General features: G+C 40.8%; 2 protein-coding genes across 6 annotated transcripts in view; both read left to right on the forward strand.

Moving 5' to 3' along the window:
• Usp54 (ubiquitin specific peptidase 54) overlaps positions 1-2,532 on the forward strand; it is an 84,400-nt gene extending 81,868 nt beyond the window's left edge. The window contains exon 25 of the mRNA XM_055606037.1: positions 879-2,532. Within this exon, the coding sequence (XP_055462012.1) occupies positions 879-1,438 (560 nt within the window). The 3' untranslated portion in view covers positions 1,439-2,532. The remainder of the gene's footprint in view (positions 1-878) is intronic.
• Positions 2,533-4,708: 2,176 nt separating this feature from the next.
• The window catches only part of Ppp3cb (protein phosphatase 3 catalytic subunit beta), a 48,690-nt gene continuing 37,225 nt past the window's right edge, over positions 4,709-16,173 (forward strand). For 3 of the 5 annotated variants that reach the window (XM_055605782.1, XM_055605783.1, XM_055605787.1), the window contains exon 1: positions 4,712-4,859. In XM_055605782.1, coding sequence (XP_055461757.1) covers positions 4,775-4,859 — 85 coding nt within the window. In that variant the 5' untranslated portion in view covers positions 4,712-4,774. Of the gene's footprint in view, positions 4,860-5,168; positions 5,590-16,173 lie in introns of those variants that run through there. The other 2 variants (XM_055605784.1, XM_055605786.1) reach the window with 2 other exon arrangements.

Consider the following 16,173-nt stretch of genomic DNA (forward strand, 5'->3'; position numbering starts at 1 on the left):
AGAAGAGGCTTTCCACATTGTATACGATGCAAGGGTGCTATGAACAAAAGTGGAGATCTCAGAAACTGAATAAAGCTTTAAGTAGCGGCTCCCTAACGACAGTGAAGGCACCATGTTAAGAGAAGCCGAGTGAGCCAAAACAGACAGACAAACAAACAAGCAAACAAATCTAGGCAGGAGTGGTGCATGTCTTTAATCCCAGCACTCAGGAGACAGAGGCAGGCAAATCTCTGTGAGTTTGAGGGCAGCCTGGTCTACAGAGTGAGTTCAAGGAAAGCCAAGGCTACACAGAGAAACCTTGTTTCAACACTCCCCCAGAAAAGAATAAAATACAAATTAAAAAAAAGATAAGAAAACCCAAGAGAGATTTAGTGTAATTGCTGTAGGAGTCTGCCGGGGGAATATGTTTTTCTATTAAGTAGCCATCCTTGTGCACACATTCATTCATACATGTGTGTGCATGAGCGTGTGTTAGAGAAGGGTTACAGTGGAGGTAGGTATGGCAAAATCTAAGAGACTGTTTCCTTTTCCCACAAGAAAAGAGATTGATTTTGATGGAATATTTAGGGGTTTTTAGGGCTAAGGCTATAGCTTAATGGTAGAATGCTTGCCTAGCATGTGCAAGGCCCCGGGTTCAATACTGGCCCAATACTGAAAAAAAATGTCTTAAAAATGTGTGTATATATGTATGTTTTTGTATGTACATACACACACACACACACACACACACACATATGCACACACATACATATCAAGCCTTGGTTTCTTTTTTTCTCTTGTGTCTTTAGAGTTGGGCAAAAATATTCAGGAATCGTCCTTTAGGAAGGAGAATTATTTTCTAAAGATGCTCAGTCTTTGGGTTTCTTTTGTCTTCTCAGGAACTTCGAGGAGTGTCCAACAGTTTCTGGCTATGTGTGACAGGGATGAAACTCCCCAAGGGGTCAAGTACACAGGAAGGACTTTGAACTACCGAAGTCTACCTCATCGTTCCAGAACTGATGTTTCCTGGGGACCAGGGTCAGAGATCAACCAGCATGTTGGGGCCAGAGTCCTAACTATGCCAGCATGCAAGCCTCAGCTAACCTATATTGCCACAATACCAGAAAGACACCAGGGCCTTCAGATTCCTCATGCTCATTCCTGGGGGAATCTTTCCCATTCACCCTCCCATCGTTCTGCTGTTCACCCAGTGTCCCCACCATCCAGCAATCTTCATGTACCCCTTAGGTCAGCTTGGAATTCAGGTCCTGTTCTGGGGTCCCGAACACCTGGTCCTCGAAGAATAGATATGCCCCCAGATGATGACTGGAGACAGAGCAAATATCCCTCCCAGTATAGGCATAGGGTGACAGGCGAAGAGAGAATTATGTTTGTTCTATCAAATGCCCCTGAAAGAGAGCAGAACAGAGTGAGATTTTTACAGCACAGCAGGTGGTAATGGTCATCCTTAACCTTTCCTGGAGCTACACCTTTCTCTATAAAACTGTACTATGGCAGAGTGATACCTTTCATCTTGCCAATTATGCTAGTCTCATCTCAACATAGAATTGGCCATTTTAGCTTAGGCATCATATGCCTGTAATCCCAGCAGTTGGGAGGTAGAGACCAGAGAATTAGCAGGTCATGGTCAGAGACGAGACTGTGCGTTAAAAACAGAACAACCACAACAAAAGAATGATTGGTTTTCTTAAGGGTGTTTGCTTCCTCAAGAGGGGATTTTTGAAATTACAGCTTTAGAAGCTAGGGATGTAGCTCAGTTGGTAGAGTGTTTTCCTAACATGCACAAAGCCTGGGGTTATATCTTTAGCACTGTGTATAAAATTGGTCATGTTGGTATACAACTCTAATCCTAGCACTTGGAGGTGAAGGCAGGAAGATCGGAAGTTCAGGTTCATTCTTGGCTACATAGCAAGCTGTAGGCAGGTCCGGACTACATAAGACCCTATGGTGGCTTTAAAAATAACTAAATAACTAAATAAAAAAGAAAGCTCAAACTTTGGCTCCTCTAGCAAAAGGAAGCAGCTGATGCATACGGCTTCATTTGAGCTACTTTAAAGTTGAGCCTCTTTTATTATTCTGGACACTTAACTATTCCTTGGTGTTTAAAGTCATTTTATTCCTGGTACTTTTATGCCCCCAATCTGAGCCCCCATATTTCGGTCTCCACTATATTCCCAACTTAACCTCTTTGTTTATTCACCTGTCGCTGTAACCTAACTTTTTCTTCCCTACCTTCTAGCACTGGAGAGGGATATGTATCCCTGTAGTCAGGATTTTGACCACATCCATAAGGTATTATGATCTGCCAGCCTTCCTTGTGACTCAGACTTTAGGCCTAGAATGTGGAGCTGCCAATATATTTGCCCTTTGAACAGATGGAGTTGGGCACGCTAAAATACCCTCCTGCCCTCAGCAGCAGAGCCATTACTGCCATGCGCTTAGTCACCATGTAAACGCTCAGAGTTGGCTCATCTATTTTAGGGCAAAGCATACTGTTTTTGTAAAGTATTTTTCATTAATAAATCTATCAGATAGTTCTATTTAATCTCTTGTCTTTCACTTTTGTATGTTCTTTTCTTCTGGGGTAGGGAGGCCTGGACATTTATATGAAATGGCTTTTGACCAAGTGAAAGTGACTCACCAAAGAGGAGTTGAAAAATATACACTCACTGTTGGAGTCAATATATCCTTAATTGAGTCTTTTTCTTTTTGTATGGATGCTAGCGTGTTAACTATCCCTTTCCTGCCTGGGACACTCAATACATTACATACTTCATTCTTCCCCTGACTAAGGAAATTTTCTGGCCATTCAGATTACTCCGACAGACTGACTCCTGGTATAAACACCACTCTTGGTGCTTTTCCTGGCTACAGGTTTGTTAGGTGCCTTCCCTCCCTTGCCCTCTCCCTAGGGTCCTCTTCCTTTCCCCAAAAGAGTTAGGACATCTCTGTGATGAGATCTAGCCTTATCCAGGACACGATCCCGAAAGTGTCTTTCCTTTAAAAGGTATTTTGTAGTGGCTGAAGATAGTGCAGTGTTTAAGAGACTTAGGTTTAAATTGGACTTAGGTTCAGTTCCCAGCACCCACATGGCAGTTCACAACCTTCTATAGCTCCAGTTCCATGGAATATAACTTCCTCTTCTGCCCTCCATGGGGACTGAAAGCATATGGTGCACAGGCTTTTGTGCAGGCAAAACACATAGATACACAAAATCAAATTATTTTGTAGGTACCCTTTGCAACGAATGTCCATTGGGTTTTCTCTCCTTATTTATCCCAGATCTCAGGCTCATTGGTTGACACAAAGAAACAAAAGATTCTTGGACAGATTCTCAGCACATATTTTATTGAGTAATAGGACATGTAGAACTTTCTTGCTCTGTCCTATTTGCATCCTACAACATGTAGACACATGGGCCTTAGTAGATACGCTAGCCCTGAACCTTTCAACATATCTGGTGTTTCACACTCTTCTAGTCTTTTCTAGAAGTTGTAGTTACTTTGTATATTTATGAGTTACACACATGAAGGTCAAAGGATTAAGTTGTGGGAGTTGGTGCTCTCCTTCCACCTTGTGTACCCTCTGGTTCCATCATGGGGTTTAGTGGCATATGCCTTTACTATCTGAGCCATCTTACAATAACTAAGATGTTACTGATGGAACAGTCTGTTCTTGTTTCCTGACCTCATGGATGCTGGTTAACTTGGATCTGCTTCTATAAGTTGCCCAGGCTCAAAATTTGTGTATACACAAAGATAAGGAACTAGCTTTCAATTTTCTACCTACCTAGTCTGTGCTTTCCAATTTTTCCAATTATATATACTTTTTTGTTTTTTTTAAACAAGTTTTAGCAGAGGTCATACTTGAAGGAATCTATTCCTTCTTCCATTGTCTCCTTCCATCAAGGAACTTAGGTCACAGTCCTTGGCAGTAAGCACCTTTATTCATTGAACTATATCTCTCTGGGCTCAAATCTATTTTCTGAGTGAATTAAGAGAGAGGCCATGACCTTTTTCCAGGTGAATCTTAGATTTTTTGAATATCTCTTGGTTTGATTCCCTCACTTCCCCTGACTGGTTCTGGTTCCTAACTTAGGAACCAGACTTTTTCAGCTGAATTTATGTCCCTTTAGACTCTTCCAAACTCTAAAAGCAAGGGTCAGAATTATATGCCCCCACCCCCTTGTGAGACAAAGTCTCACTTTGTTACCCTGACCTTTTAGACCTAGTTAGACTAGAACTCAGAGTTCTGCCTCCTGAGGTATTGCATTAAAGGGCAAATTCCATTTTAAATGACAGTGGCACTTCTTTAGTCTCCAGTGCTTCTTTCATTCTTGTGTCCAGTCATAACATTATCACACAGGTTTTGTAGATAATTTGTCATATATTTATCTAGTAGTGAGAAAGTCTGAGATCTAACTACATGTCTGTATTTTCCTGGACTCCAAGGAGGCTAGAAAAATGTCCTTCTTGCATTCATCACAGCCCTTAAATCTAGTCTGCACCCTCTCTTTACTGTCACGTGTTTTGGTGTGCAAGGAATTTTTAGCTGATCCCTTGGCCTCCTCCGGTTCCTGTAGTAGCTTCAGTAATTTTACTCAGGTCCCTGGAGCCTGTCCCGCCCCCGCACGCGCGGTGCATGACGGTCTTAGCCCCTCTGAAGGGAAAGGGTCCGCCATGTTCCCCGGCGGCGCCGCCGCTTGGCTCTGGTAGCCGCCGCCCCCGCCCCCAACCCCGCCCGTCCCGGCACCTAGCCGAGCCCCGGGCCCAGCATGGCAGCCCCGGAGCCGGCCCGGGCCGCGCCGCCCCCGCCCCCGCCCCCGCCGCCCCCTCTTGGGGCCGACCGCGTCGTCAAAGGTGAGAGGTAGCCGAAGCCCTGGGGGCCTGGCGCGAGGCGCGGTGCGAGGGCGGGCGGGAGTCCGTCCCCTCCAGAGGGCCCGGCGGGGCGGGCGAGTGACTGGCTGTCTCCCTTGGGGAGTGGCCCCTGGGCGGGTCCCCGCTGGGCCGGGCTGAGGCGGCGGCTGCTCCCTCCGCCGGCTCCCGCTCTCCCTGCAGGCCGGGGCGGGGGTTCCGCGCGGGGCGCTGCCGTCGCGGGGCCCGGGCCGCCCGCCGCGGCGAGCCCTCTCCTTCCTGCCCTGCCTGTTACCGGCGGAGGCCCGCGGCCAGCTTCCGGCTCAGCCACAGCTGCCCTGCGGGCCTGCCCGGGCCCCCTGCGCAGCACGGCGTCGCGTGAACTCTCGCACTCGCCCGCTTCGGGCCCACGCCTGCTCCCGAGTGACAGTGCCTAGCGAGCGCCAGCCGCAGGGGGTTCGCGCTCGGCACTCAGGGGCCACCCCGCGCGGTGGTGAAATTGGGGGAACCATCTGGGGCTGGACAAGGGTGAAGGATCCAGGCGTCATTCAGGAACCCAGACTTTTAGCTGCAGGGCAGGGGAGAAAGCCGTATTCTAGAAGAAGGCAAAAAGTCGAATGTATAGGAAGTAGTAGTTACTTTAAAAACCGACAGCACTTATCCGAAAGGGTTACCTGTCGCCTTTAAACACAGGACACTCTTTTTTGAAGAAAAAGAAAAAGGTATCTTGGGCCAGGTATGAATTAATGGACGATTGTGTTTAAGATAGCAGATTTATTTAAAATAGAGACATTGAGAGGCTGTTCCTTAGGAGTCCAAGCTCTCTTTGGAGAGAGCCCATCTACCACACTAACACTGTGGATATTAGTAAGAACTTGAAATTATTTTTCTTTACTGTGTAGTCGGTACGCAGAAATCATAAAATAAGATTTTCGTTTAGATTATGTTTATTTTTAAATGCATTTTAATTTTCAAGTTCAGTTTCTTAGACTGTCACAATGTTTAAACACAGTTAGCTCAATTTTAAACTGTGGCCCTGATTTGCCATTAAAATATTTTAAAACAGATCCGTTTTTCCTTTGTGTGTGTTTGTGTTTTGGTTTTTGTGACAGATGTTCTCTGAGTAGCCCTGGCCATCCTGGAAAGTACTCTGTAGACCAGGCTGGCCTTGAACTCAGCGATCTGCTTGCCTCTGCCTTCCAAGTGCTTGGATTAAAGATGTGTGTTTTCTTTTTTTCAATCTTTTGGCTCTTAAAAGAATGACACGTATGTTTGAACCTAGGCTTATGTGCTTAGGTTAGCCATTAGAATGAGCCAAACCGTTTATGAACTTTTTCTGAGATTTTTTATTTTTCTTTAAGGGAAGAGAGAAGATCAGTTATTGACCCTATCAAATTCTGTAGTTTTATAGGAGGAGTTTGAAACAGAGGCCATTGCCTGCCTCTTCGTTTTCTTAAATATATTTCCTGTATGTTCATTTCTCTGGGTATTTTTTACCAGAATAATAGCTCAGGTAACTAGTTACATACTCAAATCATGTATTTATGCTGTCTTCATGTGAATCTTGTTTCTTGTCATATATGTTGTAATGTTTTTTCCATACTGCTTTTTAATGAAGGAAAAATGAGCATAAGGCAGATTCCATAGAGGTAAATTTTGAGTCCAAAACATAGCCATTTACAGTTTATTGGTTTGAAATAACTATTTTCTTCATAGGAAAGAAGCTTGTTTGGTAATTTTCAGTTATAAAGCTTATGCTTAACATATCTTATATGTTAGTTGTATCTTCTTTATGGAGACAACTTTTGTTTCCTTGTGGAATTTGTTAGAATTCCTGATCCTGTGATGGCACATGCTTTTAATCCCGCCAGTCTGGAGGCAGAGGCAGGAGAATTGTTAATTTTCAGGCCAGTCTGGTCTACATAGTAAGTTCCAGGCTAGCCAGAGCTACATAATGCAACCCCATCTTAAAAGATAAAACGACAACAGTAACACAAAAATAAAGCTCAGATTTCATTTATGTCCAGGATATTGTTCTAGCTTTGCATATATGCTATTCCATAAGATTGTTTTGAGAAACTGTCATTAGTATTGACTACAAGTCTCGTTGGAACTTTATCTTTGTGTCTTTAAAATTTTAGTCTTGATGCTTATATCCTAAAGACCTGTCTTATGAATATGTATTTTTTTTAAAGATTGATTTTATTTTATGCGTACAGATGTTTTGCTTGTATATTACATATGTGTACCATATGTGTGTGGTACTTCAGGGGGCCAGAAGAGGATGTCAGATCTTACGGAACTAGAGTTACAGAAGGATTAAGCAGCCATATTGGTATTAAAAAGCCAACAGTGAATGCTCTTAACATTTCAAATTCCCAGGCACGTAGGTTTTTAGGAGAATATAGAATTTTCTGTTTACTGTCACATTAAGGAAATTCACTTGTAAGTTTAGGAGATTTTAATACTATAGTGAGTCATTTATAAATGTCATGAGCCTGTCACTAAACTTGTTAATAGTAATTCTATTTCAATGGTTGTGGATAATTGGGGTTCTTGGTTAGTTATATCCAGCTACTGAATCAAAGCAAACTTTTCATTAGAAATTTAATAGAAGCCAGGCATGGTGGAGCATGCCTCTAATCCCAGCACTCAGGGAGGCAGAGCCAGGCAGATCTCTAAGAGTTTGAGGCCAGCCTGGTATACAAAGTGAGTCCAGGACAGCCAAGGCTACACAGAAAAATTCTGTCTCAAAAACCAAACCAAAACAACAAAAATTAATAGAGGCTGGTCCCATGTACTGCTTTTACAGAAAACCAGAATTCTATTCTCAGCATCTGTATCAAACAGCCTACAGCTTTCAAGTCCAATTTCAGAGGAGCTGATGCCCTCTTTTGTGCTCCATGGGAAACTGCATTCATAGGCATATACCCCCCCCCCACATTTGCATGCATGTGATTAAAAATAAAAAGCAATTAAAAAAATTTACCTGATATGGTCACAATGGCGTATGTTCATAATCCCAGCACTTGGGAGGCTGAGGCAGGATTATCAGTTCAGGATCAGTCTGGGCCACATAGTGAGACTATGTCTCAAAAATCCTCAAACAAAACAAAATGTAAATAAATCACAAGTGATTTATGTCAGATAATATATGTTTCTGAAGCGTCTGTTACTCTTTTTTGTATATATTTTAATCAAAATAGAAACAAATGAGTTGGTGAGATGGCTCAGTGAGTAAAGGCTCTTGCTGCCAAACTTAATCTTAGTTAATCTCTAGGACCCACATGGTGGAAGCAGAGAACCAATTCCTCTTGAAGTTCTACCTTTACACACGTATACACACATATATGCACAGTAAATAAATAGGATAAATTTAATAGAATATAGACTTAACAAAAAAAGAAAATGGATACAAACTAGGAAAAACATAATTGTGCATATATACCTTATTGCTATATCAATAAATGGTGTAATTGAAACACAAAAACCTGATTTAGGAGTATTTTCTTCCACTCCCCACAGATTTACTTTTCTAATTAAAAGTAATTTTTCTAGTTACTTTTCCTCACTAAATTGTTCATGCTTAGCTACATAAACTTAAATCTTGTTTTGTAAAGCTCTCTGTTATAAAAGTGAACTTCACCTTCATCCCATTTAGATAATGTCCATTTGAGTACACACAATTTATGGGTTTTTTACTTTTTATAGAAAAAAAAATTGCTTTTCTAGGTTTGATGTGTGTGTGTGGTAGAAATGTCATGGCACTTATGTGGGTATCAGTTCTCTTATTCTACCATATGGTTCCTAGCAGTTATGTCAATCTTGATGGTAAGTCTGTACCTGCTGAGACATTTTTTCTTTATCTGTCGGTAGCCTGGGCTGTCTGTGGGGAGATTACCGCTGGGACTGCCGGGCTGGAAACAGATCAGTTCAGACCCTGTTTGCTTCCAGACAGGAACAGCCAAATCCCGGGGATCAGGAACCACTATGTCGAGGCCCTTGCGCCAGGCAGGGCTCATCTCACCAGGGGAGGTGGAAATGAGTTTTCTACTAGGTGTTACAGTTAGCTCTTTTAAAATGAGATTGCTGCTACCAGACGGCAGGCAGGCGACTGAGACTTTCCAAGAGCCTGTGATGATACTAAAGTGTTACAGTGCTTAGGTTAAACCACTGTATTAGTGGCAGGGGTGAGGGCAAAAGCTGTGCCTGGTTGGCATGGCAGCCTTGAAGGTAGGTACGGTGAGGTACAGGACTGGCCAGCCAGAACCAGACAGGTGGTGCTTTTGCGGGTCAACATTCACCTGTAGTCAGCTGTCAGGCAGGCTCCAGAGGTGACCAAAGTAGTATCGCTGTCCTATCCAGTAGCCAAGCCCCAGGAATTCAGTAGGGGAATTCAGCGCTGTATTTCCAGGGAGGGGAACACTCCCTTCCTCAGAGTAAATGATGAGTCTCAGGCAATCATGGTGGAGAAATGGGGTGACACTCTATTTCATGAATCAAGGACTTACAAACCTTGGCCAGTGGGAGGGTTTTTGAAGGTGAATGTGTTTAATTTGCTGGGGCTAGGGACATCAGGGATACTTAATCTACATGTAATAAAACAGCCTTATCATAAGAAGGGAAAGCAGTACTTAATTATCCTATGGGTGGTGGAAAATCTCCACACAGTTAAAGGTCATTGGTTGAAAGTCAAGACATCTTATTAGTATAGGATAGGTGTCTCCAGGAATCCCCATGTGCTTGCTGAACAGGTTTCTTATCAGGAAAGGGTAAGGCCTGTAAATTTCCCTGAGGACTATGTAATGCTCCTTAGGGGACCTGGGGTTCCCCAGATCAGGAGGCAAAGAGGGAACCCTGCTGAGAAAGGGAGTCCATCTTCATAGATGAGGCTCAGAGGTTATCCGGAAATGCCAGACTTCGACCTTAATAGCAGGGTGCCTCAGTGTTTCACACAGCCCCTCCCCACCCCTTTTTTAAATTTTTTGACATGGGGTTTTATTAGCTCAGAAGATGGCCTTGAAGTCAGTTATTTAGCTGAGGGTAGCCTTGAACTTGTCTTTGGTTTCATTTCACCAAGTGCTTAGGAGCACATGCATTCATGTACTACCATGCCTAGCAACAATTTTCTTTTATATTTAACATTTTCCTTTAGTTTCCTAGGTTTGACTAATTATAAATTACCACATTTTAAGATTGAACCAAAATACTGAAAGGGTGTCTTTTGTTTTAGACTGATTTTTTTTTTTTAAATAGGCAGGCTTACAAATTTAGTTTAATTATAGAGATCATTTGCCACTCTATTTACTATACCTTAGTTTTATTAAAATTGTTGAATTTTCATCACAAATTTGCAAATGATTTATACATATCTTGTGAATTCACGTAATTATTCCAGTGTTCCTCACAGGTGTTTTTCATATTTTAAAAGGAGTTTGAATGTTAGTTTTGTTTACAAAGTATCTTATAGACTTATATATAAAGGTAGCTCTTTAAAATGATTTTCTTCTTTTTACCCTATTAAAATTTTAACCACACTAAGATAAATTTTTAGTGCCATGTGTTCTAGAGAAAGCAAAAGAACAGAGACTGTAACGTGTGTTTAAAAGAAGTGAAAGGACTATGGTAGCAAGTAATCTTAGAAAGAAAATGCCAAGAAGGAACTACAGCTGCTCTGTAGAGAGCTGAAAGCCAGAGCTACTGAATCAATAAGCAAAAGTTGTAAAGGAAATTTTGTTGAAAAGAAGAACCATGATGTATTAAATGAGGTGTGTTTCAGTGTTAATCATATGATTTTCATTTTATCATAAAAATGTTAATTTATATTCAGAGGTGAAATAAGCCAGCTGATTGTACATAAAATTTGTTTTAGGATATCAAAGTTATGAAATAGTATTTGGGTGGTGGTGGCACACGCCTTTAATCTCAGCATTTGGGAGGCAGAGAGGCAGGCTGATCTCTTGAGTTTGAGGCCAGCCTGATCTACAGAACAAGTTCCAGGGCAGCCAGGGCAATACAGAGAAACTCTGTCTCAAAAACCCATCAACCAACCAAACAGAAAAAGTTATAAAACAGTAACTACTGAATTCCTGTTATATGCATCTTATCTTATAGGGAGGCACTGTCAGTTATAAGAGGTAAATAAAGTCTTGATCCTTGAGAAAATAAGTACTCATGAAAAGTTAATAAATTTGGTTCATTAGGGATATGGTTTATAGTTAATGTAGAACTGGCAAGTTGTCTTAGTTCCAAAGATGTAGTACTGTCTGGTGTGGCAGGGCTCTTTTTTTTAAGACAGGGTCTCACTATATAGCCCTCAACAACCAGGTCATCTGCCTACCTCTGCCTCCCCAGGATTAAAAGCGTGTGCCACCACAGTTTTTTATGGGAGATAAATATATATTGATAGTGTTTTTTATTGTTGGTTTTTTGTTTGTTTTGAGAAAAGTCTTGAAGGATGGGTAAAGTTGAAATAAGATGGTAGGGTCCTTTACTTGTGCAGCATTTATTGCAGACATCCTTTGTACCAGGCATTTTACCAGGAATTACAGTATGTAACTCAGTTGGTAGTGCATTTGCCTACCATGAGGAAGCCACAAATTTCATCTCCAGTGCCACATAAACCAGACACAGTGACACATCCCTATAATCTCAGTATTTGGGACGTTGAATCAGTAGTATCTGAAGGACATCTTTGACTACATAGTGAGTTTGGGGCCAGCCTGTCATACATGAGACCCTATTTTAATTGAAAGCTAACTGGTGAGATCGTATGAAACATTATTAAAGGATTCAAAAGATTTAGTTAAGTTTAGTTACATTAGAGTAGTTCAAGAGAGGATGACTGCCATGTCAATTGAGGAAAAGAAAAACCAGGTCTGATTATACTTAATAATAATAGGAGGTAGATATATATTGGATAAATGATGGAGAGTGGTAATGAAACAGATGAACAACACTAAGGGATAGTAAAACTAAATTGTCTTTAGTGAGATTCAATTGAACAGTTATAGCTGGAAGTACAGATTGGAATTACTTGTTAAAGACTTGAGAGTGTTCACATTGGAAAAGATATTAAGATTCAGGTTACTAAAAAATTAACTCATTAAAGTGCCTGTGGAAGTAAAAGCACTTTCTGCACAAGCGTGATGGCCCAGTTTTGTGTCCAGAGCCTAAATCTGAAAAAACAAAACAAAAAAACTCCTTTTTTTTTTTTAAGCCTAAAATCCAGAAAAGAGAAAAAATTTGATAAAAAAATTAAAGCTGAGTGATGGACAATATTGGTACCATGACAAAAATAGCAAAGAAGGAAACACAATTTGAGGAAGAGAAACTTAAATAATAATCACAGTTAAAGAGATCCATGAGATGCTTTGAAATTCTGAGAATAATGCTATTTTATTTCTTGAATCTTTCCTTAGTGTATGTGGCTGCCCCATAGATCTACATCACACTGGTGAAAAGCCTATTGTTTGGTTTGTGCCTATTACCTCACTGATGAAATGGAGATAAAATCGGAATGATCACAAAAGACATCTCTGAAAATCATGTGGGACTATGTATTGGAAAGCACTTTACAGACTAAATCATTTTACATTGTCATTGCTACATAAATTGGTCTTAAGATTCATGAGTATTTTAGAAGCTACTACATACTAATAATTGAATAAACAGTGATCTATATTGTAGATCATTTGATATGTAGAGATGAAAGATGTAGCCCTTTTACTTTAAAGGCAGTCATAAGCTGGTAAGGAAGACAGGCATTTAATGATGCAATTAATATGTACTATAACATAAGTTTACATCATGGCCTGTATATTTGGTCTAAAAAAGAATAAAGGGTACTATTAGTGTAGGCTGGGACTATCATAAAAGTTTTCAAGAATGAAACACTAAATGAGATTTAAAGACAAGGGATAACTGGGTGTGGTGGTTCATGCATGAAATCCTATTATGGCTAGGTATAGGTGGCTAAGGCAGGAGATGGTGGAAGTTCAAGTTCATCATGGGCATAGTGAATTCCAGGTGAGTCTGAGCTACAGTGTGAGACCTTGTCTCAACTATCCCAATATAAGCTGAGATTATATACCCAAAACAACATGACATGCAAAGTCAATCAATCTGTCCATCTATCTATCTATTGAACAGTTTGTAGTTTTAAAAATAGAAAATGCCAGTTGTTTGATTTTTATCAGTGAAAACTCAGGATCCTGATGCCGGGGTAAAAACTTGATACGTGAGGCAGAGAAAGCACCCAGCTGATTTTCCTACTCAGCCCAAGTCAACGGACGAAAAGGAAGAAAAAAGCCAAAAGCTAAAAAGCCTTAGAGCTGCTGAACTAAAGAGCTTTCTTCTTCCCCACACTGTCTTCAATCTTCTTCCCCACACTGTCTTCAACTCAGTGCCCCTTTTTTCTACTTAATTCCTGTCAGCTGGTTTCTTGTGCCTCTTGACCTAGGGTTAACTTCATTAAATCCTGTATACAGAAAGCTCTTGGATTAAAAGTATGTACTAGGGCTGAGCCACACCAAACAAAAAACCAGGTTTTTCTAGTTCACAGTCTTGGGATTCACAATGGGATCAAATAATCTGCAACAACAGATTGTCACTATGTAGCTTGGCTGGCTTGGATCTTGCTCTGTAGTCCAGGCTAGCCTCAAACTCATATAGAAATTTACCTGCCTCTGCCTCCTGAATACTACTCTCTCCCATGCCTGTCTAAAATAAAGAGTTTGAAATAAATAAGTTAATGTCTGAAACATAGTATATGTTCAGAACATAAGGTAGTGGTAAAAGATGAGGGTAAAATATAGGTGGATATTTGGTCATGAAGAACCTTTATACCATGTTAAAATAAAGAATTTTAGGAGTAGATATCGGCACAGTGGTTAAGAGCATTTCCTACTCTTTCGGAGGACCTTGGTTCAGTTCCCAGCACCCACATGATAACTCACAGCCATTCATAACTCCAGTTGCAGGTGATCAGATGCCCTCTTGATTTCTGAGAGCATCAGGCACACATGAGGTACACAGACAGACAGACAAACACTCATACACTTAAATCTTAATTAAAAAAATAATAATTTGAATTCTGTGTAGTGAAGCCAATCTGAGATAGAATGTTGATGTTTGAATTCTGTTTATTTATTTAGGTTTTTTTGAGGCAGGGCTTCTATCTGTAACAGAGCTATGGTTGTCCTGTACTCTTTGTAGACCAACTGGGCTCAAACTCACAGAAATCTGCAGATTTTACAGAGTATTGGGATTAAAGGCATGTGTCACCATTCCTGGTCTGATGTTTGAAAGAGTATTCTGTAGGTTTGAGCAAGCACCTCAGTCAGTAGAATGCTTGAGGACCTGAATTCTGTCTCCACAACCCAAATAAAAAGTTGTGGCACTAGTTGTGCCACTATATGCTTATAATCCCAGTACTAGAGCGGTTGGGACAGGCAGATCTTCAGGTCTCCCTTGCCAATCAGCATAACAGCCTACTTGGTGGGTTCCAAACCATTGAGAGATCAGGGAAGAAAATCCTTATTCAGTGTGTGGTGACCAGCGAGACAAAAAATAGAATCATTTAGGACCTCTTGACTATGTTGAGTGAGAAAGAAAATCATGTCTAGGATAATTTGCAGGCTAATTAGATAAGCATTTGATAATGATTTAGATAGAAAGATACTGCATTCACATTTTGGCAAGTTAAGTGTACAAAAAGTTGAAGATACTTGATAGTTTAATGTGGATCTAGAGTGTAAGGATGAGATTTGAACTAAAGTTGTCTGTTTAGAAGTCCTCAAAATGTAGATGCTAATGCATATTTATGATCTTAGCAGCACTTAGGAGGCTGAAGGCCTAGGCTTTCAAGTTCATGGCCAGAATGGGCTATACACTGGAAGCTGTGGTGTTGAGTAAGATTATTAACTCAGAGAGTCATGAGAGGAGGCTCAAAGACAGGCTGCATAAGACCACCACTGGTATTTAAGGTTCAAGAAAAGAAGAGGGTTAAAACTGTAGAATGCTTGGTAGAATGCTTGCCTAGCATGCACAAAGCCATGGTGCTTTCAGTCCCTAGCATTGTATAAATTAGGTACGCTTGCTGGTGCACACCTGTGATTGCAGCATTGAGAGGTAGAGGCTATGGGATCAGAAGTTAAATGTCACCTTTGGCTACATAGTGAGTTCCATGCCAGCCTGGGCTGCATTAACCAAACAAGTAAAAATTGTGTATGTGGTACATGTGGTAATTGTAGCACTCTGGAGGCAGGGGCAAGTGGATCTCTGAATTTGAGGCCAGCCTAGTCTATGTAGCAAGTTTCCAATAAGCTAGATCTATGTGGTGAGACCCTATCACAAACAAAATAGAATGGGAAGAAGTCCATGATATAGACCAATGATATACTGAGGAAAAAAGTAAAATGCAAAGCCAAGTAAGTTATTTTGAAAAAAACCTAAGAAGAGAGAATTATAAGGTAGGAAATAGAGGAGAAGCCAGATAAGAAGTGTAGGTTGCCTGAAAGTGCCAGAGACTAGCTAAATTGGCAACTATGGATTTGTAGCACTATTGAGTGATTTTGATAAATTCACCTATACTACCAACATTTATAAGCTAAATTATTTGAAAATTGGAATTTTTGCTTGTCAAGCAGTATGGGAAGACAGAAGGGCAAAACAATCTAGAGTGTTTTAAAAGTGAATGGATAATGAAATAAGCTTCATTATAAGAATTAAAGGTAGCCAAAAGGAATTGATAGGGGATTCTGCAAATTCTATTTAAAAAAGAATTTATTTGTGTGTGTGTGTTGTGCTCAAGCTCACACATTGCATGCCTGCAGAGGCCAGAAGAAGAAATCAGATCTAGAGCTGAGTCACAGTATTTATGAGCCACCTGATATAGGTGCTAGGAACCAAACTCCAGTTTGTTTGTTTGTCTCATTTTGTGGTGCTCCAGCTGGAACCTAGATCCTTGGAAAATTCTGAGCAAGTATTCTATCACTGGGCTCAATCTCAGATCTCCAGATTCATTCATTCTTTCTTTCTTCCTTCCTTTCTTTCTTTCTTTCTTTCTTTCTTTCTTTCTTTCTTTCTCTCCTTTCTCTCCTTTCTCCCTTTCCTTTCCTTTTCCTTTTCCTTTCCTTTCCTTTTCCTTTCCTTTCCTTTTTCTTTTCCTTTCCTTTCCCTTTCCTTTTCCTTTTTCTTTTCCTTTCCTTTCCTTTCCTTTTCCTTTTCCCTTTCCCTTTCCCTTTCCCTTTCCCTTTCCCTTTCCCCTTTCCTTTCCTTTCCTTTCCTTTCCTTTCCTTTCCTTTCCTTTCCTTTCCTT

This window comes from Psammomys obesus, unplaced genomic scaffold (genome assembly GCF_907164565.1).
Source record: "Psammomys obesus unplaced genomic scaffold, mPsaObe1.curated_primary_1811, whole genome shotgun sequence".
Classification (NCBI taxonomy): domain Eukaryota; kingdom Metazoa; phylum Chordata; class Mammalia; order Rodentia; family Muridae; genus Psammomys; species Psammomys obesus.